The following is a 25,849-nucleotide window of genomic DNA, read 5'->3' as shown; positions in this document are numbered from 1 at the left end:
TGGTGTGTTTTGGGTCATTGTCCTGTTGCAGCACCCAAGATCGCTTCAGCTTGAGTTGACGAACAGATGGCCGGACATTCTCCTTCAGGATTTTTTGGTAGACAGTAGAATTCATGGTTCCATCTATCACAGCAAGCCTTCCAGGTCCTGAAGCAGCAAAACCACCCCAGACCATCACACTACCACCACCATATTTTACTGTTGGTATGATGTTCTTTTTCTGAAATGCTGTGTTCCTTTTACGCCAGATGTAACGGGACATTTGCCTTCCAAAAAGTTCAACTTTTGTCTCATCAGTCCACAAGGTATTTTCCCAAAAGTCTTGGCAATCATTGAGATGTTTCTTAGCAAAATTGAGACGAGCCCTAATGTTCTTTTTGCCTAACAGTGGTTTGTGTCTTGGAAATCTGCCATGCAGGCCGTTTTGCCCAGTCTCTTTCTTATGGTGGAGTCGTGAACACTGACCTTAATTGAGGCAAGTGAGGCCTGCAGTTCTTTAGACGTTGTCCTGGGGTCTTTGTGACCTCTTGGATGAGTCGTCTCTGCGCTCTTGGGGTAATTTTGGTCGGCCGGCCACTCCTGGGAAGGTTCACCACTGTTCCATGTTTTTGCCATTTGTGGATAATGGCTCTCACTGTGGAGTCCCAAAGCTTTAGAAATGGCTTTCTAACCTTTACCAGACTGATAGATCTCAATTACTTCTGTTCTCATTTGTTCCTGAATTTCTTTGGATCTTGGCATGATGTCTAGCTTTTGAGGTGCTTTTGGTCTACTTCTCAGTGTCAGGCAGCTCCTATTGAAGTGATTTCTTGATTGAAACAGGTGTGGCAGTAATCAGGCCTGGGGGTGGCTACGGAAATTGAACTCAGGTGTGATACACCACAGTTAGGTGATTTTTAACAAGGGGCAATTACTTTTCACACAGGGCCATGTAGGTTTGGATTTTTTCTCCCTAAATAATAAAAACCATCATTTAAAAACTGCATTTTGTGTTTACTTGTGTTATATTTGACTAATGGTTAAATGTGTTTGATGATCAGAAACATTTTGTGTGACAAACATGCAAAAGAATAAGAAATCAGGAAGGGGGCAAATAGTTTTTTACACCACTGTAGATAGATAGATAGATAGATAGATAGATAGATAGATAGATAGATAGATAGATAGATAGATAGATAGATAGATAGATAGATAGATAGATAGATAGATGTGAAAGACACTATATAATACATAGTGTGGCAGATGGCTGGGACCCATGCCCGGTTGGGACGCCCCTTTGACACTGGATCCAGGGGAGCAGACATGGGCTGCACACTACGTCCCCCGGAGCACTTGGTGGCAGCCCCCCTGGGTTGCATCGGCTTCAGTATTTTGGAACATTCCTGTTGGGCTCCGTGGCCACCGCCAGGGCGAGCTGCATGGCCTAATGAGCCCGTCTGGGCGGGAATGCAGCCACTCCCAGAAGGTGCAGGCAGAAGTAGTTCAATGAGCACCTGCAGCACTTGTGGGTGGGCTATAAAAGAGGCCGACAGTCACCACTTCAGGCGCCAGAGTCAGGTGGAAGCGGACAACAATGCTGCCTGGGAGGAGTGAAGAATAAGAAGAGTGTTTTGTGGGTGTTTTGCTTTGCGCTTTTGAGTGTTTTGGGACTGTGTTAAGGCTGACGGACACAGGAAGGACATTAAAGCCCACTGCGGCACTTCTTGTGTGATTTTGGGCTACATAGAAATGAACTGTATTGTATTTGGCTAAGAAAGAACGTTGCGTTTATAGCGGCGAGAGAGAGCGAGCAAAGAGAGCGCATTTGCTCGTCACCCTCCATGTGTTCTGAATTTGCAGTTGCAATTCCATAATTCAAACTCAATAACTACAAATGAAAGTGTAGAGTCCATCCATCCATCCATTTTTTAACCCGCTGAATCCAAATACAGGGTCACAGGGGTCTGCTGGAGCCAATCCCAGCCAACACTGGGCACAATGCAGGAACCAATCCTGGGCAGGGTGCCAACTCACCGCAGAAAGTGTAGAGTGGTGTACAAGTTTCATCTCAATTAAAATATTTAGTTAGATTTTAATTCTGATGCTTTAATCAATTTTAATACAGACCGTTCAACAAAAGGATAACAAGGAAAACAAATTAATATTTTAAGGTCAGAATTTAATTTTTAACTATTGGATTATTTTTTTCTTAGTCTGATCCAATTTTTTATTACATTGAAAACCGTTTATGTTCTTTACCTTTATTTGTAAATGAAGTCCATGCCCCTGTCCTTCTCCACGAAAATCTCCATCACTTTCTTGTAAAGGTCCTCCATATTTTCCTTTAGTTTTAAATGTCTTAATCTTCCATTTTGGTTGTCAGTCGGAACAAAAAAATAAAACTAAACGGAGAGCTGCAGCGCACTTGACTTTCTGATGTCGCTAACTTATCGGCGCCTCCGCAGAGAAGAACAGCAGCAACGAGCACCTGTTGGGCTCACATGCGCCCCCTTCAGGGCAGCACGGTACTGTCTGCCTCACTCGCCTCGTGCCTTTTCACTGCGGTTTTATGTTGGATCAGCAAGACTAAATATGTCACACACATTCATTAAAGATACTAGCCAGACTGTGGGAAGTCAGGGTGTTTAATGAACGAGTCTGCAAATATTATATAGAGAGAGAGACAGCAGCAGGCACGCGCCAATTGTAGGCATCAACCCCGTGTGTGAGGAGAGCGCAGCCGAGGTGCGGTGAGGTGAGTCTCGTCGCTGCCGCACCGCGCGTTTCTCTCGTCTATTTGAAAAGGAAATGCACAAATTCAGTGATTTTCACTATAAAAATGATCAAAATTATTGGAATTATACAGAAAACAAATGTATAGCACAGGCTATTATTTTGTGTTATCATTATTAGTTTTTTTTACTTTTCATGACGCCTCCCCTGACCGCACGTCCCTGCAATACACATATGACGTAACATCTCAACCCACCTCCAGAACGTTACCAGCATGTATTTATTTTACATTTCAAGCCAAATACAACAAAATATCCTTTTAACATCGTGTCATTTTCACAGAATCTGCAGTTGTGAAATTTTTAACGACCTCCACAGAAGTCACTTCGCACACAAGCTGCCACTCGATGGACGGGATTGCAAGTCTTTGGTTACATCGCACAGAAGTAAGTCGTTTCTCGTGCATTTCAGGCCGCTATCCTTAAGAGAAGCAGTCGGTCAGCCCGTGCAGAACAAACGGAGGTGGGAGACTCCTGTGGTGGGCAGTGTGGCACCAGAAGTAGGGAGTTCAAGTCATTGTGCATTCCCGTCTTCCGCAGCCCCTTGTACAGGGTGGTCCAGATCTAATTATGCAGTTGTCATTGATCTATAACTTATTAGGTTTATTACATAGAGAATTCACAAAAGTGGGATATTACATGAAAAATCAGTGAATTAATTCAATGTAAGTCCACTTTCGTTTATTACAAGATATTTCAGACAATTCTTTTGTCTTGTATTGTTTTCCTGCATTGCATTGAAAGTTGCATAATTAGATCTGGACCACCCTATAGTTGTCACCGGCCTTCTTGTCATTATTATTACTGATGGAGCCAGTAAAAAAAAATAAATAAAAAAGATGAACATGCCGGGACCCCCACAGGCACGGTAGCCCAAGACGAGTGTGCCTGGTGTCTTCCCCCTTTGTTGTTGTGAGCCATGAGGAGAGACTGAAGGAGTTGGAATTTTTTTGCTTTAATCAAATGGGAAGCATTAGTGGCAGCAGACAGCGAGGAGATAACAAGGAAAAAACGGTGAAGACCAGGGGTGGGCAACGCAGGTCTTAATTAGAAACCAGTCCTGGCCAATCTCAGACCTCATTTAATTTGATGGCTTTTTAGTCTGAATGACATTGTGATCTGTAGCGAGAGTAGGGAGCAGGCTGAGGAGACCCTGGAGAGGTGGAGATATGCTCTAGAGAGGAGAGGAATGAAGGTCAGTAGGACCACCAAGACAGAATACATGTGTCTGAAGGAGATGAAGGTCAGTGGAATGGTGAGGATGAGGGAGTAGAGTTGGTGAAGGTGGATGAGTTACTTGAGATCAACAGTACAGAGTAACGGGGATTGTGGAAGAGAAGTGAAGAAGAGAGTGTAGGCAGGGTGGAGTGGGTGGAGAAGAGTGTCAGGAGTGATTTGTGACAGACGGGTATCAGCAAGAGTGAAAGGGAAGGTCTACAGGACGGTAGTGAGACCAGCTATGTTATATGGGCTGGAGACGGTGACACTGACCAGAAAGCAGGAGACAGAGCTGGAGGTGGCAGAGTTAAAGATGCTAAGATTTGCATTGGGTGTGACAAGGATGGACAGGATTAGAAATGAGGACATTAGAGGGTCAGCTCAGGTGGGACGGTTGGCAGACAAAGTCGAAGAGGTGAGATTGCGTTGGTTTGGACATGTGCAGAGCAGAGATGCTGGGTATATTGGGAGAAGGGGGCTAAGGATAGAGCTACCAGGCAAGAGGAGAAGAGGAAGGCCTAAGAGAAGGTTTATGGATGTGGTGAGAGAGGACATGCAGGTGATGGGTGTGACAGAGCAAGATGATGCAGACAGGAAGATATGGAGAAAGATGATCCGCTGTGCCGATCCGTAACAGGAGTAGCTGAAAGAAGAAGACGTTAGTCTGCAGTGTGTGAAGCCCGGGTGCAAACAGCTGCCCTAACCCCGACACAGACAAGCAGGACACAGGTTTTAGTCCCCACAGCACACGGTTTATTTGTAGTTGCCTTCACAGCACACAAGGCTCACAGAGCACAACACAGTCCCTTTTCCGCCCCTTCAGTCCTCCACACAGGCTTTGTCCTCCTCCTCCATTGGGTGGTAGTGACTGGCTCCTTTAATAGGGCACCCAGAAGAAGTCCAGGTGCCCAACAAGCTTCTTCCGGCAACACATCCGGTTGTGGCAGAAGTGCTGCCAAAAAAGGGCCCTGCAAACGTCCAGGAGGCCCCTGGCGGTGGCCACAGGCCCCAGCAGGGTTGAGATTTAATGCTCATAACCTATGGTCCTGCCATTAGCCAAGGGGCTGCCCTCTACCAGTCCGGAGGGGGGGGGGAACGGTCTTGAAAACACTCTCTCCTATGGTCTGTCCATACTCAGGGTGTCCTGGCCGTCTGCCACAAACGTTAAGTCCTTCTACCGTAGATTTTTTTGTTCCTTTCCCAGGATATCATCTAAATCGGTGGTTCTCAACCTGTGGGGCGCGAAGTAACAAAAAAGGGGGCGCAAAGATGTGAAAAAAAGAAAACAAGAATCGAAAATATGAAAAATACATCTATTGAAACCAAAACAAATTAACCTAAACTACAGTCTGATGCTAGAAAAATAAATATGGAGTTAGATAAATGTCGATAAAAGTTAAGTACTGTAGGTATAATAAAACTTGTAGTGGTGTATTGGCAGCAAAAAATCTAGGAATAAATTCTATTAGGGTTTCAAAAAAACGTTAGGGGGGTGCGATTAAAACTGTTATGAAAACTTGGGTCGCAAATACTTAAAGGTTGAGAATCGCTGATCCAAATGATTTGAGGCCTGAAGCGGATCATTTTCAGTCGGTCACATTGTTCTCTTAGGTGTGTGCAGGATGAATCCACACTCGGCTGTAAATGGAAACAAGTCAGATAGAGAACTGCTGGCTCCTTTTTTGTCATTTGCATCTTATTGCTAATAAGGAGCTATTAAAAAAAAAGGGAATGCAACTGTTGGGGGAACCTTAACAAGCGAGACCACTAGAATGAAGCATCAAAATGTCACTTGAGTAATAAGAGCTTCGTCAGCAATAACTGACCCCTCATTAAGAAACTGGATTGCAGCCCTCCAGGGACGACGCTGCCCACCCCTGGTGTAGATGGTGGGCGCGGCTTGAAAGTACAAAAAATATTGAAAGCGGCGAGTTTTCTTTGAGAGATAGAACCGGGGTATAAAAAGGATTACCAGATAAAGGAGTTCCTAACACTGATGTCAAGGAGATTTCACTTTCATTAATGTTCATTAAAAGGGAGGAAGACATGTTCAGTACCAACAGTGGAGGCCGAGGCCTGGAGCTCGAAAGAAAAGAAGTAATAAGAGCAGAGCATGGAGAGGTTCTGAGGAGAGCGACCAGGCCATGGACTGAGAGGTGAGAGCCAGAAGGGAAGATTAAAGGATTAAGAATTGACTCACACATGTGCCTCCCTCGCGTGTGTAATAACCCGCTGTGCCGAGAGGGGGGCGCTGCCTGCTAAAACTTACCTCTCTTTCTTTCTCTACAGTGCCAAGAACCCGCCCAGTGAAGGCAATTAGCTCCGCCCCTTCCCGTTCCACCGTCATCCCGGAAGGAGACGTCACTTTTTGCTTGAAGGAGCTCGGTTCAAGCCAGACACCTCAAGTCTACTGTATATACTCGTGTATAAGTCGGGTCTTGTAACGCGAAAAATCGATCATAAAATCAGACCCCGACTTATGCGCCCGTTCAAAAATACAACTCCTAATTTTTTTATTTTTTTTTTACATCTTCTTGCCTTCTCAGATAACCCTAACATAACCTTAAATCTTAACCATAGTGAAAAAGGGTGGATATCTGGGGGTCTACAACTAGACTCAATTGTTGACTATCGGAGTCAAGTCCAACTGTTTGGAGCACCAGGGTGGACAGCTCTGGGCTGCAGAGGCATACTTGCTTGTTATGGGACTCGGTTCATGCTTGTGATGCGCCATCTGTTGGAATGACAGAGACATAGAAACTGGATGTACACACAGACACTTTTATACCTTTATAAAACGATAATATAATAGAATATACCGTATATACTCACGTATAGGTTGGGTGTTGAAACCCAAAAAATTGATCATAAAATCAGACCCCGACTTATACGCCTGTTCAAAAATACATCACTTAATTTTTTTTTTTTTTTACATACTCTTGCCTCCTCTAATCTCGTAAATCAGTTTCTCAGACACATTGAATTTTGTTGCAGCAGCGCAGTCACCAATTTCTTTCACCACTTCAATGACTTTTAATTTAAAACCGGCTTCATATTTTCTTCTGATTGAACGCTCCATCGTAGATAAGGGATGCTGTTACGATAAAGATGTATGAGGGTGTGAGATACAAAAAACACAAAACAGTGCAAACATCGCTTCAGAATAGTCCGGGTATCACCGTGTGGTCACGTAGGCACAATACATAGATAATAAAGGCCGTGTGCTCCGTGGTTACTCTCTCAGGTGGCCATTAGCATATCGTAATCTCTTGGACCAATAGCGTGAGTTTTCCGCATTCAACTTATACGACCGACATTATAAAATACCAGAAATATATACGGTAAAATCAAGTCCGCGGGAGAACTTATCCGCGAGTATATACGGTATTTTTCGAATCCCCGTTGAAGGGACATGCCCCAACGTTTTTTAGTTATTTATTTACGTTCTTTCCTTTCTTATTTATTTATTTATTTTTTCTCATCCTCGGACAAATAAAAGGGAAGACCAGGTTGGTGTCTCACAATTTCTTGGTTGTCATTTCTGCATTCGGCCACAAGTGTGTAAAATGATGAAGGGAATTAGTCCGGTGGATCAAGGCAGTGACTTTAATATGAGTTCATCAAGAACACTGGGACACAGTTGTAAACTTCTCCAGGGTAAATTTTTGCACAAATGTTACAAATCTTTTCTTTACAAACGATAAGTGACCAAGCCGTGTGGTAAGTAAGTCCGACTTTAGGGACCTTCAAAGCTCAACTTGATGTTATTTTGGGAGTAATTAAGTGGGTAGGACGGGTAAACATGTTGATCTCAACGTTGAAATTTTCCAAAAGCTCTTATCACCCCAGGGACCCGTTAAAGATCATCCAGTTGAGTTGCTCCCACCATCCACCAACCAGCTCTTCTGGAAAGTCATTGACGTCTTCTCTTTGAGCTGCTCTTTTGATACATGCCCCTAAGGCATGCTGGGATTTGAAGTCCTCATTTTACTCAGGGACACTTCTGTGAGGCTGCTGCTGCCGTTTTTAATTTAATTATCGCATTCTTCAGCCTTCTTTTGTCTGACCCTACTTGCGTCCATCTACTGCGATTTTACGCTTTCCAGGGGGTTACACGATTGTGTTGGATGTGTCCATTTCAGAAGCTGCCAGGTGTCCCCTTGTCCTTTTGCACACCAACGTGCACAGTCGGAATCCATTAAACATGGCGCTCATGTGATTCCGGAACTTCTCACCGGCAAAGGCATAAATGACGGGGTTCACACAGCAGTGGGTCAGCGCCAGCATTTCGGTGGCGTCGATGGTGGCCATCAGCTTTTGTGTGGCTTCACAGGTAATCAGATAGCCAACCTGCTGCAAAGAGTGGAGGAACAACGCAATGTTATACGGCACCCAGAAGAGGATGAAGATGAAAACTATCATAAAGACGAGCTTGACGGCCTTGTGTCTCCTCTGTATCCGGGACTTCATCAGCGCCATGACGATCCTGATGTAACAGTATATCATGATGCCTAGTGGGATCAGGAGGCCCAGAACGTTCACTTCGCTGTTGCGGATCAGTTTCCACGTGTTTGCTGAATGCGCTGGGTAAATCATGTCGCACCGAGCGGAGCCGTTCTCTGTTTTCATGCGGGCGAAGACAAACTCCGGAAGCGAGGCGCAAACGGCCACAAGCCAAATGGCGGCACTTGCCATCGCGCCGTACACGAGAGTCCGAGCTTTCATGGCAAAAACCGCGTGGACCACAGCCAGGTATCTGTCTACGCTCATCAGGGTCACAAATAAAATGCTGCTGTAAAATCCGATCATTGTTATCGCTTTCATGAATCCGCAGATGTCTGAAATGGGAAGTGTCGCTTGGAGCATGGACATCCAGAAGGGAATGGAGATGACCACTATCAGATCGGAAATGGCTAAATTGAAAAGGCAGATGTCTGTCATTGTCTTAAGGTGTACGTACTGAACGAGCGTCCATAGCACCATGATGTTCCCGATCAAGCCCAGGACGAAGATGAGTGGGAAAACGGCCATGAGGAAGTGCTTCCCGAGGACTTCGGAGCTGTCAGTGGTACAAGGATCGGCATAATCGTAGTCGGTGGTCCCAAGACCCAGAGGGTCTTCAGTGAAGTTGTCCCTAAAACAATCAAGAGACAACATTAGGAGCAGTACAGGACTCGATCAACCAATGAAAAACATTAATATGCTGAACTGGGAAGTGAAGAAAGGGGGCCGCCATACGGGCTGGAAGTGTGAAGAACAGACAGAAAAGCAGCAGCACCCTGTGGAGAACCGTTAATTCTGCCAGTTAATTCATGTCTATCTATCTGTTCATCTTACTATCCATTATATTGTGCCTTTCACGTACTGTATATCTATCTATGATATAGTGTCTTTCATATCTATCTATCTATCTATCTATCTATCTATCTATCTATCTATCTATCTATCTATCTATCTATCTAGATATTCTAGCCTCAAGTTCAAAAGCCATGGATATCAAAGGTGAAAGACTTGTAGATTTTACTTAAAGAAAAACTCAAAGCAGTGACCACTGGTGCCTTTTATGAACAGAGCTGGCTGCACTTCTCGTACAAAACAGTAAATTACAAAGTCTTATTATTAAAAGCTTTTAATGGTTACTTACATGAAAGTGGTGAGGTATGAGACCGTCATGGCCTGCAAAAATAAAAAGGAATTGAAGTGTTAGTTAAAATGAATTATAATTCTAAACATGTAGAAAGTGGCACTCAAAGATGACTCATTCTGTTCCCTGCACCTCCTTTGTCTTTGATCCACTCAGAAGTTCTTGGAGTGAATTAACCTGCACCTTTCAAATATTAATGTGCCCCTTTGCTGCCAGGAGGCTCAGCTCCTAACAGTTTAAAGTGCCGGAGTGTGACCTGCTCTGTCAGACCCAAACAGTGCCTGCCTTTGGACCTGAAGACGTGAAAAACAGAAAAGTAAAACGAGTACCACTTGACTACTTATTGACTTATCTGTCTATTATAGTGTTGGACCGGGCCAACAATTCTGACTTTGAATTTTATCTTTTTTTTTCTTTAGTGCCTTTCATGTCTATCTATCTATCTATCTATCTATTATATAACACCTTTCATATCTATCTATAGAAGAATAAACTAAAGCTTTTATAAAGATGGATGCCCTCATAAAACAAGATGGATGTCAGCAACAGAAAAATCAGGCCACACATCCCTAAAAGCTGAAAAAACATTAATGTTATTTACGTGCTTAATAATTTACTTGCATTCTTATATTTAATTACTTATAATATTGTGTTGAATATTTCACGTGTAAGCCATGCGGCATACATGTTTGTGAGTGCAGTTTCCAGGACAGCCACCAAGTGGAGCTCTAAGAACACAGCGCACACACTTCAGTTATAGAGGAGCTCCGTCAGGGTAAAGAACCATCCATCCCAGCCAGAATGTCAGTAACCCTTGTCTAATATGACACTGTCATTTTATATGGTGCCTATCAAGCCTGTCTATCAATTTTATATTGTGCGGCCTATCTATCTATCTATCTATCTATCTATCTATCTATCTATCTATCTATCTATCTATCTATCTATCTATCGCCTTTTTTAATATATCTAGCTTTCTCTTTATATGGTGCCTATCAAGCCTGTCTATCAATTTTATATTGTGCGGCCTATCTATCTATCTATCGCCTTTTTTAATATATCTAGCTTTCTTTCTATATAGTGCCTTTTATGCCTATCCATCTATCTATCTACAATAACTGTAAATAATATTCACTCTTTTGGAAGTTTTTATTTTAAATTGTTTTACAGCACTGAATTCACAGCAGATTTAATTTGTCTATCGGATCAACAGAACAAGACTCGTTGATGTCAAAGTTAAGACAGATGTCTGCAAAGCGGTCCAAATGAATTACAAGTAGAAAACACAAACGAACTGATTAGGACAGTCCGCTTTGAGGCTCCTAATGCGGTGGAGCAGCGGGCTAATAAGGAGCGGCTGACGGATGGACTCGCTTGTCAACAGAGAAGGAAAACACAATATAAGAACAAAAACAAAAGATAGATAGATAGATAGATAGATAGATAGATAGATAGATAGATAGATAGATAGATAGATACTTTATTAATCCCAAAGGGAAATTTACAAAAGAACCCGAACGGCGAGCACACGTACGGCCCTACCTCACCTGGCTATTTAAACAAAAACACATTAATAATAATAATAATAATAATAATAATAATAATAATAATAATAATAATAATAATAATAATAATAATAATTTAAAAAAACTAGAGAAAGAGTCGACGGGGAAACTGGCGCCTGCGTAAGACGCAGAAGCGCAAAGCGAAGTAAGGGGTTTACAAAGAAAGAAGATCAGTTTTTGGGACGTCCGTTCTGGAGTCAGTCGGTGGCGCTGTGAAGTTTTCTTTGTAGTGGTGACGCATCGAACCTGCGATGGGATTGAGGAGACGCAGGGCACGTTTTAAATCCGTTTTAAAGTTTGCCGGTACCAATCGGAAGGTGTGTGTGTTGGGGGGTGCTCTCTTGTTGAAGGTGGGTGCGCAGCCGAGTTCGGGATGATGGGTGTCTGGACTGCTCAGTCAGAGAACCAGGGACGGGTGAAGGCGCCGGTTGATGAACTGCGGTCCTTGTGGACATTGAAGGACTTTTACATGTTTTCGGCGTTTTCGTGTGTGCGTGTGTGTGTGTGTGTGTGGAGAAGTCCACTCTGCTCACGCTCAACCGCAGCCAAGGGAGTTGTGGATTCTGCAGAAGACGTAGACGCTTATACAAGTGTGACTGTCACTTGGTGAGATGGCGTCTACATGCACTTTTACTTCCATGCCCCTCACTTTTCACTATGAAAGACCTGCGTGCAGCAAACGCCGCTACCCAACAACGACGTCGTGCTAATGACACAGATGAGCAGACGGCTCAACAACGTGTAGGTGAAACACCTCAGTAATGGAAGGCAAGGCTTTATCACTTTATCATTGCAAAGGGCTGGCGCCCTGCCAGGGGTTTGTTTCCTGCCTCAAGCCATGTGTTGGCTGGGATTGGCTCCAGCAGACCCCGTGACCCTGTAGTTAGGATATAGCAGGTTGGATGATGGCTGGATAGACAAGGCAGATGCCCCACACTCCTTGGTTAACAAGGGCAGTGCCTATTCTAACAGTACATTGTTATTTCTAAATCGACACTTGACTAAATGGTATCTTTTTGAAAAGTTCTGCAACAAATAGTAGACTTGCAGCAGGTCAGTGGATGCCTGGCCTGATTTCTCTGAACAAAGAAACGTCACATCCAGCCGCTCGGCCGCTCAGTGGATGTCTGCAGCCAGAATCTACCGTACAAACCTGTGGCAACTGAAGGAATTCTGAATGAAGGGGCCATCAAAAATATCACTGAGTTGATGTCGGAGACTGGCGGGCATTTGTACCTACAAGAAGTCGTTTCGGCCAAAGGGGCCCAATACCAGGTGTGGGAGCCAAGGCTGGACTCATTTTGTTGAATAAATGATTAAAAAAGTACATTTGACTTGTGTTTTCATGCAGGTATGAATTGTGGGTACCCTGAGACTTCACAGGATCCCTTCAAAGTTGCTGGATATCATGGCCGGCCTGTACACTGGTACACTGGTTACCTGTGCCATTTAGAATTGACTTTAAAATCCTGCTTATGGTTTACAAAGCCTTCAATAATCTGCTCCATCTTATATTTCAGAATGACTCTCACCTTACACTCCAATTCGTAACCTTAGATCTTCAAATGAGGGTCTGCTTAGGATTCCAAGAGCTAAACGTACAAGAAGTGGTGAGGCGGGCGGCCTTCTCCTGTTACGCACCTAAAATCTGGAATGGCTGAGCGATAGAAATTCACCAGGCTGATATGGTGGAGCTCTTTAAAAAACTGCTGAAAACTCATTAGAACATCAGAACACTCTGGACGAGAACAGGCCATTCAGGCCAACAAAGCGCGCCAGTCCTCTCCACTTATTTCTTCCAAGAAAACATCAAGTCGAGTTTTGAAAGTCCCTAACGTCTTACTGCCTACCACACTACTTGGTCGCTTGTTCCAAGTGTCAATCGTTCTTTGTGTAAAGAAAAACTTCCTAATGTAACATGGCTTTCTGACAGCTTCATTTTAGTGTAATCCTGATGCTCTGTATATGCATTGAATTATCATTTTCATCATGGCTCCACAATCCGCACTCACCCCTACTTTCTCTTCTATTCTTTTTCCAGTTTTCTGTGTTGTTGTGATCTGCGCCACCACCACCTGATGAGGGCACCGTGATGTCCTTACATTGATGGATTGAAGGCCAGAGGTCCACAAGACCCTCGTCATCAAGTTCTTCCATGTGAACCCTGAATACCATGAGGACTGATTGAGGTCATTAATGTTAGGGTGGGCTGGGTGGTCTCGTGGCCTCGGACCCCCTGCAGATTTTGTTTTTTTCTCCAGCCGTCTGGAGTTTTTTTCTTTGTTTTGTCTGTCCACCCTGGCCAGCGGACCTTACTTTTATTCTATGTTAATAAGTGTTCCCTAATTCTATTTTCTTATTTACCGTATATTCTCCAATAAACACCGAGTCTCTTATTGTCGCCGGACTCTAATAAGCGCCAAGCTTCAGAGGGGACGCGGCCAAATAGTAGCCGGTCTGTAACAGTAGCCGTGTCTTTGATATTTGCCAACTAGTGTACATTGTAAGCGTCAGTATCTTTGCATGTGTAATACATGTGCATGTCAGCACGTTGCATACTGTATATAAGAAATACGGATATACCGGTTTCTAAAACTGCTTCATTTTCGTGCCGGGTTGACCAAAATACGGACAAACCTGGAAGAGGAGGAAGACGATAGTGAACTGGACAACAACAAAGCCATCATTGCGGATTCGGACGACGAATAGCAGCGAAAGGTACAGAAAGACATTGCCATTTATCTTTAACAGTCTTATGCAGCATGTGAAATTCAAATCAAGTAGATGTTTGTAATATTAGGGCTCATTTATACTTCACGCGACGTGACGCATGCTGCAGCGGACGCTCCTGCTACGCAAGCGTTGTAGTGTTTATACTTGCGCGCGTTCTTTACGTAAATCTGGAGGAATCCACCAGGTGGCAGTGCGAGATATTATCGCGGTGAGAACATGTTCGGCTTCTCTGTGTTGTGAATTGCCTAGAACACCTATTAAATTCCGATAACACCTTACCGCAATATCTCTGAAAAGGATGTTTATTGATTAAATCCATAAATCCAGGGATGTATTCCAGGAAGCATTGGGCACGAGTGAGAAACAGTCCCTTGACGAGGCCTCAGCTCATCGCAAGGTGAATACAAGCACACACATACACTAGCGTCATTTTAGCGGCACCAAATCGCCAAATCTGCATATCTTTGGAAGGAAACCGGAGCAAAGTGTGGAATACCAGCAACATAACTCCCTGCGAGACAGCAGTGCTATCTCTCCGCCACCGTGACACCCCCATGTGTGTAATTATTAACAGTATTCATTATTTAAATGAAATTATATGTAAAATGTAACATACACACTTTAATGCATTTCATCATGAAAGTGATATCAAGTATAAATCTAAAGATTCTAAATGTGCAGAGAGTTGGAATATCATACATTTAATTTGTTCTGTTTGGCGCTCTATTGCTGCTTTCCGCTGCTGAAGCAAAATGTCGACATACAGATGCATTCGTGGTGCTTTTATATTCAAGCGTCGCATATTCCCGATCGTAATGACACGATACATTTTAAAAGTCTCACATACCATCTTTTGTGCCATCTATTTTTTATTGTTTTACTTTACCTGCTGTCAGGTCCAAGAAGCTCGTAGCGATTAAAAACTGGGATGACGTTTGCGACCGTCTGCTTTAATGATAAAGTAAACTACGAGGTTAAAGTGGACATTTCGAGATTAAAGCCGAAATTTCCACTTTAATCACAAAGTACACGTTTTCACCGTGTCCTTTATTTTTTTCTCAGTGGCTCAAATATAACGCTATACATTATGTTGCTGTTGTTAAGTTGCAAAAATTAAAAAGTAAAAAAGACATATATAAATGACACGATACATTTTAAAAGTCTCACATACCATCTTTTGTGCCGTCTATTTTTTTGCAACTTCACATCGGCAACATAATGTATAGCGCTGTATTTGAGCCATTCATCAAACAGCAAAGTGCGCACATCGATCCTCGAAGGATCTCCATAGAGGCTTGCTGTCACATGTAGATAGTAGACAGAGACTCTGACGTCACGTTCCGACTTTTAGCACACTGCGCATATCCCCCCACCCCCCACCCCACGACTTTTTGCTGGTACTGCAACTCGCGCACGCGTCGCGTTAATTTCTGAGGATCTGCTCAGAGGACACGTGAAATGAACGCTGGGAACGCGTGGCAGCCATGATGTGGGCGCGTACGCGTTCTGAGCGTGAAGTATAAATGAGCCCTTAGCCAATATTTTTGTGTACCTACATGTACCGACACGCGTGAAAAAAATATTGCGTTGTGAAGGTTTTTGTTACTAATGGCCGGTCTCTAATAGCAGCCGGTCTCTATTAAGGCAAGTTTTGCAAATAAACGCCGGGGGCCACTATTGGAGCATATACGGTATTTTGTCATTTTTCTTTTTCTTCATCCTGTAAAGCACTTTCAGCTACTACATCATCATTTGTATGAAAATGTGCTCTAGAAATAAATGTTGTTGTTGTTGTACACTGGTACTGTGAGCATTGCCAGTCTTAGGCTATTCTGTGCCCTAAGCCAAGCCTATTGGTGCACCAATTGTCTCTTTGGCAGCGAACCTGTGCAGCTGGGTCCCCCCCCCTAATGATCTGCGCCCTAAACTAATGCCTACTTCATCTTAATGGTGGTGCCAGCCCTGATTGTGGAGGCAGACCCCCTGCGTTTTTCCCAGTTGATTCTGGGGGTCTGTCAGTGGTGTGTTCTGTTCCTGCTCTGTTCAGTGCTTGTATGGACTGGGTGTTGGGCAAAGTGTGGAGACCACCGGCTGTGGGGCATCTGTGGGTGAAGAGAGATTCACTGACATTGACTTCTGCGATCTTGGTGAAGTCAATGGAGGCTCTGAGCGGGGGTCTCGAGAGACTGAGCGAGGGGTCTGAGTGTCTGGGCTTGCTAACATCCAGGCCTTTAATGACCTCCTGGGCACGGCCATCAGCAGTGTGTCTGTCTGCGGAGAGAGTGACGACCTCGTCATTGAGAGGTTTACTTACCTCGGCAGTGACATTCATGTGTCTGGTGACTCTTCCTGTGAGGTCAGTAGACAGACTGGGAGAGCATTTGGGGGTCATGAGGTCACTGGAAAGGGGTGTGTGGCGCTCCCGATATCTATGAAAAAGGACGAAGGTCCAAGACTTTAGAGTCCTGGTGCTCCCTGTTTTATGAGACATGGCCGCTATCCAGTGACCTGAGATGAAGTCTGAACTCCTTCATGTGTGTCTCTTCAGAGAATCCTTGGGTGCCGCTGGTTTGACTTTGTGACCCGAATGAGGCACATGACCTGCATTGTGAGGGAGCATCAGTTACAGCACTACGGCCTTGTGACATGATTACCCGAGGGTGACCAGTTCAAAGGGCCCTCATTGTTGGACCAGGCCAAGGAGATACCCACATAACACCTGGATGCAGAAGATAGATGGTCCTTTCTGGGGAGTGGGAATGGACTGCCTGTCTGCCTGGGGTGTTGCCAACTGGGATCCTGAGCTGTTTCGTCGTGTGGTGGGTGCAACAACATGCTGTACCAGTGCCTGCTCCCTGATCTGACCTGACCTGATGTCCCCTTCATCTGTGTCCACTGATCGCAGGAAGATCTACTGTCTGCCTCTTCGAATGTGTTGGAAAAGTCAACAGTTTCCATTGGGTGTACTTACTTTTCTACATGAGTGTATGCAAAGTGTTATTCCCATCCTTATTTCCCCATCAGAAAAATTGCACTGCATTACAGAAACTCAAAAAATAATATAATCATCCCTGCAATCAGCCGGCACAACCAGATGAAGACAGTTGATGAGTTGATTTTGTGGTATCCCACAGGAGACAACAGTGGGTGAGTCAGTGCAGTCTGCAGCTTCACTTGTCATTACTTCACCGTCCATCCAGGGACCTGCAGGCTGATTGTGGACAGCGGCTCTCTTTCCAAGAGGAACATAAACACAAAACCACTTGATCGAAAATACAAAGGAGTACAGAATGTCCATGAGGCTGTGCTGCGTGTGTAGCTGGCGGCTGAACAAACTGCAACAGTGAAGGCAAAGACATCTCCATCATCAAAACCTGCTCTGCACTTTCCTCCACTCGCCACCACAGAACGTTAGAATATTTGAATCAAGTGTTCACATTTACGTGAGTGAACACTCATGAGATGAACATCAGCACAGTCAGACCACAAAGACCTGACTAAGGAGCTCTGTGCCAAAGTCTGATTGTGCAACATTTCATAGAAGGATGAAGTTTGGCCTCCTCGATCCTTCATTCTAGAAACAGACACGTTGTTACCATGCGTGTTATGAACTTTAGAACATTCAGACCAGCAATTCCAGCAAACTCTCTTAGTAGTTAAGTTGTTCTCTGGTGGTTCTTTGGAGCCAGTATTTTATATTCTATCTATCTATCTATCTATCTATCTATCTATCTATCTATCTATCTATCTATCTATCTATCTATCTATCTATCTATCTATTCATTATATAGTGCCTTTCCTATCTATCTAGCACCTTTAATATCTATCTATCTATCTATCTATCTATCTATCTATCTATCTATCTATCTATCTATCTATCTATCTATCTATCTATCTATCTATCTATCTATTATATAGTGCCTTTCATCTATCTATCTATCTATCTATCTATCTATCTATCTATCTATCTATCTATCTATCTATCTATCTATCTATGTTTATCCAAGGTGACTTACAAAACTTGATAAAGTTGCTTCCATTTCTTTTGTTTTTCCAATTGGAGCACAGATAGGTGAAGTGACTTAAATATAAAGGCACTATTTAGTGCACGATATTTAGATATTTAAAATGCCTTGTTCTGCAGGGTTATCCGTATATAAGTGCTTTTGTATGGTATTCTTCATAAAGACACTATTTAATACTTATATAATGTTAGTCAGTCAGTCATCTTCCAGGCCACTGTATCCTAACAATGTCAGTACAACATTATATAAGGCACATATTCAGGTTACTAAAATGTTGTGATGCTATAATTTATTGCAAGGTTATTCATATAAAGTGCTTTAGTGTGTTTTCCACCATAAAGACGCTATGGAACACTTACACAATATTAGTCTAGAAGGCGTTCTATAATGTAATATTTTCAGTTGTTAAAGAGCAGTCTTACCATAATATTTGGAGTTAATTATAACACATGCTGAAATGTGGTATTCATCATAAAGGTGCTATATAATTATAACAGAAAATTAGTCTAAAGTGCTCTATGTAATCTACTGTAACTGGGTACTAACATAGCATTTTAACATATTATGTAAGATTATACATTTAAACTGCTTCAGTGTGATTTTCATCATAAAAGCTCATATAACACAGTGTACTGTAAAGAGGTACTAACACCAGATATGCCGTTTTATGATATTATGCAGGGTTATACATATAAAGTGCTTTTGTTTAGTATTCAAAAAGACACTATAAAATGTACTATAATCAGGTACTAATGTGCTATTTCATGATATTATGGGCTATTAATCATAAGTGCTTTAATGTGGTATTCATCATAAAGACATAACCTAATAGTTATATTAATTTAAAAGGCACTAAAAGTACTGAATTCAGGTACTAAAGTGCTGTTTTCTAATATTCTGTGCAGTTAATAATAAAAATTGCTTTAGCGAGGTATTATATAAGGCACTATATAATGCACTGTAATTAAGGACCATTGTGCCATTTTGTAATATTATGTGTGGTTAATCATTTAAAAGTGCTTTAGTGTGGTATTTATCATAAATACACGTCATATGAGTGTTAAAGGCGCTATATCATGCCCTGTATTGAGGTGCTAATACGTCTTTTCATAATATTGTGCAGGGTTATACATTTACAGTGCTTTATTGTGGTATTTGCATACAATAGTTATAGAATAGTAGGATGAACTTGCATTATACAATTGAAAGTGTCTCAGTGGAGTATTCAGAGTATAATGAGTCAATCGTTCTTTTACAAATATAAGGACGCCACAGTATATTTCATTTCACATAGTGGGTTCTCCAACTTTTGATACTGCAAAAAAGGTTTTACTGTTTCTACTACTTTTTATGATACTGAGTTGAAACAAGCAGTAAAGAGATCTAAGTTAGTAGTTAGTATAAAAGACGCCATATACTGTAACGCACGACACACAGGTGCTTATTTGTGTTGCACACACTTGAACTCCTTTAGTTTTGTTTCGTATATTCCACATCATGCTTTTCACAAAATGCTGTTAAAAACCATACAAGAATGCTCTCCACAATATCACAAGTTGCCAGATTTACTATTTTCGTTGGTAATGCTCTTCATTTCTATGACCTGACCGTAAAGAGCGCTGTACACTGTCACTTTACGCTATATGGCAGAGGTGCTGAAACTGTAGCAAATGCAGACGCTCAGGGAGCTCTTACCATCAGACCAGCCGTCTAGACGAAGAGCCCACACGTCCTAATGAATGCCCAGTCACTCATCAGATTTTCTTCATGGCCTGTGAAGAACAAGCAATGCATTGTATTCTATCACCCTTGGTGGATGACAAGCCGACGTTATAAGCAGCGGCCGTTAGCAGTGCTCGGGAGTGACCCGCGTGGGACGTGTCATTTCTAGTTCTCTTTCTGACTCAGTCACATTCATTTGGGCCCTTCAGTGTTGGCTATCCAAGTCTAAACTAAGAAGTGAGGAGGTGGGGAGAAGAAATTCACCGCACAAGGGTTTATTATAAAGAGAGTAAAAAAAAAAGGAAGTGGAATTAATTGAAATGAATTATATAATGTGTGTGCTTAGAAATTCTTGAAAGGGGAAATGTTATTCTGAGAATTATGCGTAACCAAAAGGGACTTTCAATCTAGCAAGACTTTTCTTTTATTTTTTTTTTTTTCCCTAAAAAACAGGATGTGTGGCTGACACAGCAAAAAAAAAAAAAAAAAAAGAAAACGCCATTGGCTTATGAAAAGCCTTAACCTGAGCATGAAAAAAAGACGTGGAATGTGAATGGATTCAACTAGTTCATATAACAAAAACTATCAAATGAACCTCAAACAAACTACTAAATTTAATGCAAATGAAAAACTTCAAGAGCTTGTACTCCTTTAGTTTTGTTTTCAATATTCCACATCATGCTTTTTACAGGGTGGCGCAGTAAGGAGACACGGGTTCGCTTCCCGAGTACTCCCTGCGTGGGGTTTGCATGTTGTCCCCGTGTCTGCGTGGGTTTCCTCCCTCAGTCCAAAGACATGCAGGTTCGGTGCACTGGCGATCCTAAATTGTCCCTACTGTGTGTGCCCTGCAGTGGGCTGGCACCCTGCCAGGGGTTTGTTTGTGCCTTGTGCCCTGTGTTGACTGGGATTGGCTCCAGCAGACCCTGTACCACTGCGCCACCGTGCCGCCCTGTAAAAAGCATGATGTGAAATACTTTGTGTTTGAGGTTCACTTTATCACTGCTCATCATTTCTGAGTCCAAATTAATATGAGGTCCAGAGTTAGAGGTGTCCATGGTGTAGTTTTTAACCACAATACTACCGTTTATCTGGGCCATGCTCCATCCTTCCATTTACTAAATTAGCATCTCTCACTCAGGTGGTGCTGAACGTTGGACCCTTTTCAGGGAGAACTTGGTCCAAGGAAGAAATCAGCACTGAAGGTGACACCAGCCAACAAAATGTGGGAAACGTACCATTTAGCAGCTTTGAGGAGTGCCCCCATGTCCTCAGTGCTTCAGTTAACTTGACAACTGAGCTAACTCTTACAGTTCCTTCAGAAAGAATTCAGCCCCCTTCACTTTGTCACGTTTTGTTATGTTGCCAACTTGTGCTAAAATCATTTAAATTCATTTTTTCCCTCATCAAGCCACAGTCAATACTCCAAAATGACAAAGCACCGAACTCTCACCTTGACCCAAGTATTCAGACTCTTTGCTATGACGCTTGAAATCTGGCTGAGGCGTTCATTCAATCGATCGTCATTGAGATGTTTCTACACCTTATTTGGAATCCACAATTCAGTTGATTGGACTGATTAGTAAAGGCACACCCTTGTTCATGGAAGGCCACCCAGGTGAGCAGAAACCAAGCCATGAGGTCAAACAAAGAGAGAGGATTCTGTGAAAGGTCAGCTCTGGAGAAGGCTACAGGAACATTTATGCAGTACTGAAGGTTCTCAAGAGCACAATGGCCTCCATAAGTCTTAAATGGAAAAAGCTTGGAACAACTATGACTCTTCCCAGAGCTGGTCGCCTATCCAAAATGAGCAAGAGAGGGGACCAAAAACACGATGGCCACTCTGGCTGAGATACAGAGAACCTGTGTTTGAAATGGGAGAAACTTCCAGAAGGACTACCACCACTGCCAACCTCCACCAGTGAGGAGGCCGACAAAACATGAAATTTGCAAAGGACTTTGAGAATGTGAGAAACAGGATTCACTGGTCTTATGAAACTGTCTGGCCTTTAATTCTGCACGTCAGGTCGGGAGAAAACCAGAAACTACTCATCACCTATGCAAAAATATTCGAATGCTGAAGCAAACAAGAAGGTCCATCTTTCCCAGTCAAGTTGAGTTTGAGATGGTGCTCCTTTATCCAGATTGCAACATCAATGCAGAGATTCTGGCTGATTTTGGGCGGTCTGCTGGGCTTTATATCACCAGCATGGAACAAAGAGGATAAACCATGGGCCTGGATGATAGGACCTAATGAGGTGGGGTAAAGAGAGGACATGAGAGGACCCAACAGCAAATGCTGAAGTATGGTGGTGTCAGCATCAGAGACTGGGAGACTAGAGAGGGTTGAGGAAAAGCTGAATGGAGGAAAGTAGTGAGATGGCCATCATGAAAACCTGCTCCACACCACAGAGGCGGCCCTAGGAATACGCGGGGCCTTGGGCGAGTGTCATATGCGGGGCCGAGAGCCATAAGTGTAGGCTATATACCGTACCACCACGCTCACGGGTTTGTCTGCCTTATTATTGTTAAAAAACATGGTGCCTTATGTAGATAGCATTGGCCGTTTGATCACATTACGTATTGTAATTGTTCTTATATTGGTTTAGTGGCCTTTAACCAACTTAATTAATGATTCAGAAACATTTTGCACGCAAAATTAACAAACAAGATAACAGTCGTTTCTGCCGAACCCACTGGAGTCGGCAAATTTATTTCATTGCTGCTTTGACAGTCACAGATGGCGTGCGATAGATGCTATTTCTTGGAGGCGATGACTCAGAGACGTCCGTTAGGAATGTTAGGAACGCCCTGCCGAGGACTACTCTCTTCACCCAAAAGCAAGAACATGATTTCTCACTCTATATTTCGACAAGAAGGAAGAGTCGAGATAAGGCCATTTGGAGACACCTGCATGGTATTAGCGTCGCCTTCTTTGCTGACCCAGTGTAAATTCGAAACTGAAGGGCGTAATTATTACGGTATTTTGAGACCAAAAATGTCATGCTAAGAGCTTTCTTGGTTATTGGGATAGATGATGCCGGGAAAGGCTTCTAAAGTAACAAGATCTCTTTTATGAGTGGTTTCCGAAGAAATCCACCACGTACCGTATTTCAGTCTATAACGGATTTGAATCGGATTTGTGTGACCCGACATTTGCGCGCCAGGAAAATAGTGCCGATTAAAATGCGCCGTCAAAATCGCACCAACAAAATCGCGAAAGTTTCATTCAATATGAATTACTAGTTTAAAGCATATATAATAATGTTTATTGTAGGAGTCAATATTATTAGACGCAGCATGCCATCAGCACGGCACGCAGATATTCCTTAAGATCACGTACTGTATATGTAGGAAGAATTGCAGCAAGGGCGTCCCACTCTCTTGGCCTCTCTCGCGATTTTGTTGGCGCGCATTTGTCGAAAACCAGTTAGCGGGTTTGTCAGCGATCATTTGTCGGGTGCATATGTCTATTGCGCTTTTGTCGGTGAACCCATATTTGTATGATGAGCTGACGGTGGCAAAAGAATCTCTTATCGCGGGGCCTGGGGCGATTACCCTAGTCGCCACCCCCAAAGGCCGCCTCTGCACACCGCCACGGACCTCACACTGAGTTAAAGGCTCACCTTCCAACAGAACAAAGCAAAGACATCACAGAATTAACTTAGGGACAACTCTGGGAATGTTCTTGATTTGCCCTGCCAGATCCTGGACTTGAACATCTCTGGAGACACCTGAAGATCGCTGTCCACCAATGGTGGAGGATCTGAAGAGAAGAACGGCAGGAAATCCCAAAAGCCCAGCATGCGAAGCTTGTCACGTCAGACCCAAGAAGACTCCAGACTAGAATCATCTAAGTACTGAGTGAAGGGTCTGATTTTTAATACATTTACAGTACTAAGGTGTTGTACCGTGTTAGCCATTATGGATGGAGTGAGAAGTCCACCGAAACGACACCTTTCATTGGCTAACTAGAAAGATGACAAGATGTCAGCTTTCGAGGAAATCTTGCATATCGTAATCTTTTTAGTTAATGAATTTGCAAAAAAAAAAACTTTTCAAAATTCTGTTTTCGGTTTCTCATTCTGGGGTGTTGAGTGTTGCTGGACGAGTTAAAACAAATGAAATGAATGGATTTTAGCACAAGGCTGCAACATAACGAAATGTGCAAAACGCAAACGGGTCTGAAGACTTTTGGAAGGCGCTATATTTATGTGACTCTAAGCTCTTCATCAAACAGTTGTGGTCAGCTTGAAGCAGACGCGCTCTTCACACCTCAGTACGTGTGTCACATTCTGTTGTCTTATAAACAGTTTCAGGTTGGTCAAATTGTGAGCTTTTTCAGTGACCTTCAATGTTCAGGCTAGCTTTTTCTTTGTATACTCAAGAGGTGCCACAATTCACTGACCACATCAACTCAGTGGAGAAACACATCCAAGTTCACCAGGGAGGACATGAAACGTGACAGGCTAGCTTTCTTAGATTGTAAAATTTCCATCAGCAATGGGGGACATTTAAAAGCTGATGTGTACCGTAAACCAACGCGTACGGATCAGTATTTAAGGTTTGACACTCACCATCCACTAGAGCACAAAATACGTGTCATCAGGACTGTACAACACTGAGCAAACACCATACCCACAGATACAGCAGCCATGGAAGCAGAAGAACATCATATCAAAAAGGCCGTGAGTAAATGTGGTAGCGATCCCAATCCCATCTGGACTTTGGTCAAAGCAGGAAAGACACCTAAAGAAGGATCTAAGCAATCCAGGACAGAGGAAGGACAACTGCCGCCTAAGCGAAAACCTTTGGTGTCAGGAGTATCGGAAGAGCTGAGACGCATTTTTTCAAAACACCAGGTGGCTTTCAAACCCCAAAACACGCTATGGCAAAACCTGGTCCACTCCAAGGATCAGATGACCCGGCACTGACAGAGTGATATAGTTTACGCAGTTAAGTGCCAAGAGGATTGCCGTGAATCATACATCAAGGAAACCAAACAGCCACTGGTGAGGTAGATGGTACAACACAGAAGAGCTACCTCGTCAGGCCAGGACTCCACGGTGTATTTACATCTACAGGACAGTGGGCACTCTTTCAGTGATGAAGATGTGCACATCCTGGACAGGTCAGGAATGCTGGTTTGAGCGAGGAGTCCGGCCATCTCTGAACCGAGGAGAGGACCCTAAGGGTACATCTCTCACCATCTTACAATGCGGTGAAAACTCTCTGTGAATGGTACTCATGGCCATTGATCAATGGACAATTTGCATATCATTGATCACGTGGCTCATTGTTAGTCAATGGTGCTAATTCCGGGCATTATGCCAAGGGACTGTTTATAAGGTTGGAGAAACTCGCAGTCAGCTGAGACTGAGGAAGTCACTTGGATGAGTGATGTAACGTATCTCCATCGGAAACAAAACTATGTCCAGATGAACTGAATCAACTTTCTAGAATTTCCTTACCTGGATTATTGAGCATGCATCAAGACATTTTTTCTGAGTAATTTGTCTCTGCATAGTCATTAATGTTATAAATATTTATATTAGTAGCAGTATCCGAGGATATGCACTGTTGTGCACACATTTTGCCCTTTCGAGCCTCTATTTTAACTCTTTGAGGGCTGAATATTTTTTCCAAATAGTTTCACACAGGGTGGTGGCGCAGTGGTAGCGCTGCTGCCTCGCAGTTAGGAGACCCGGGTTCGCTTCCCGGGTCCTCCCTGCGTGGAGTTTGCATGTTCTCCGTGTGTCTGCGTGGGTTTCCTCCCACAATCCAAAGACATGCAGGTTAGGTGGATTGGCGATTCTACATTGGCCCTAGTGTGTGCTTGGTGTGTGGGTGTGTTTGTGTGTGTCCTGCGGTGGGTTGGCACCCTGCCCAGGATTGGTTCCTGCCTTGTGCCCTGTGTTGGCTGGGATTGGCTCCAGCAGACCCCCGTGACCCTGTATTCGGATTCAGGCGGGTTAGAAAATGGATGGGTGGATGGATAGTTTCACACAGAAATCAACATAAAACGTCTGTTGCTGCATGCTGTGGCTGCCAGTTTACCAAGAATGTGCGGCAAGCTTGCTGCCAGGCTGTCTTTGTGTGCTGGGGCAGCAGCGTGACCGTGCACTGCAATCTGGTTTCTACCTCTTATCATTGTTAAGTGGGCGGCACGGTGGC

General features: G+C 43.4%; 1 protein-coding gene across 2 annotated transcripts in view; it reads right to left on the bottom strand.

Moving 5' to 3' along the window:
• Positions 1-7,311: 7,311 nt before the first annotated feature.
• The window catches only part of LOC120515672 (C-C chemokine receptor type 4-like), a 37,373-nt gene continuing 18,835 nt past the window's right edge, over positions 7,312-25,849 (bottom strand). The window contains exons 1-3 of one of the 2 annotated variants that reach the window (XM_039736893.1): positions 19,652-19,727; positions 9,634-9,665; positions 7,312-9,123 (exon numbers count right to left, since the gene is read on the bottom strand). In XM_039736893.1, the coding sequence (XP_039592827.1) occupies positions 8,100-9,123; positions 9,634-9,665; positions 19,652-19,654 (1,059 nt within the window). In that variant the 5' untranslated portion in view covers positions 19,655-19,727 and the 3' untranslated portion in view covers positions 7,312-8,099. Of the gene's footprint in view, positions 9,124-9,633; positions 9,666-19,651; positions 19,728-25,849 lie in introns of those variants that run through there. The other variant, XM_039736892.1, reaches the window with a different exon arrangement.

Source organism: Polypterus senegalus, chromosome 15 (genome assembly GCF_016835505.1).
Source record: "Polypterus senegalus isolate Bchr_013 chromosome 15, ASM1683550v1, whole genome shotgun sequence".
Taxonomy (NCBI): domain Eukaryota; kingdom Metazoa; phylum Chordata; class Cladistia; order Polypteriformes; family Polypteridae; genus Polypterus; species Polypterus senegalus.
This window is presented reverse-complemented; position numbering and strand designations above follow the sequence as displayed.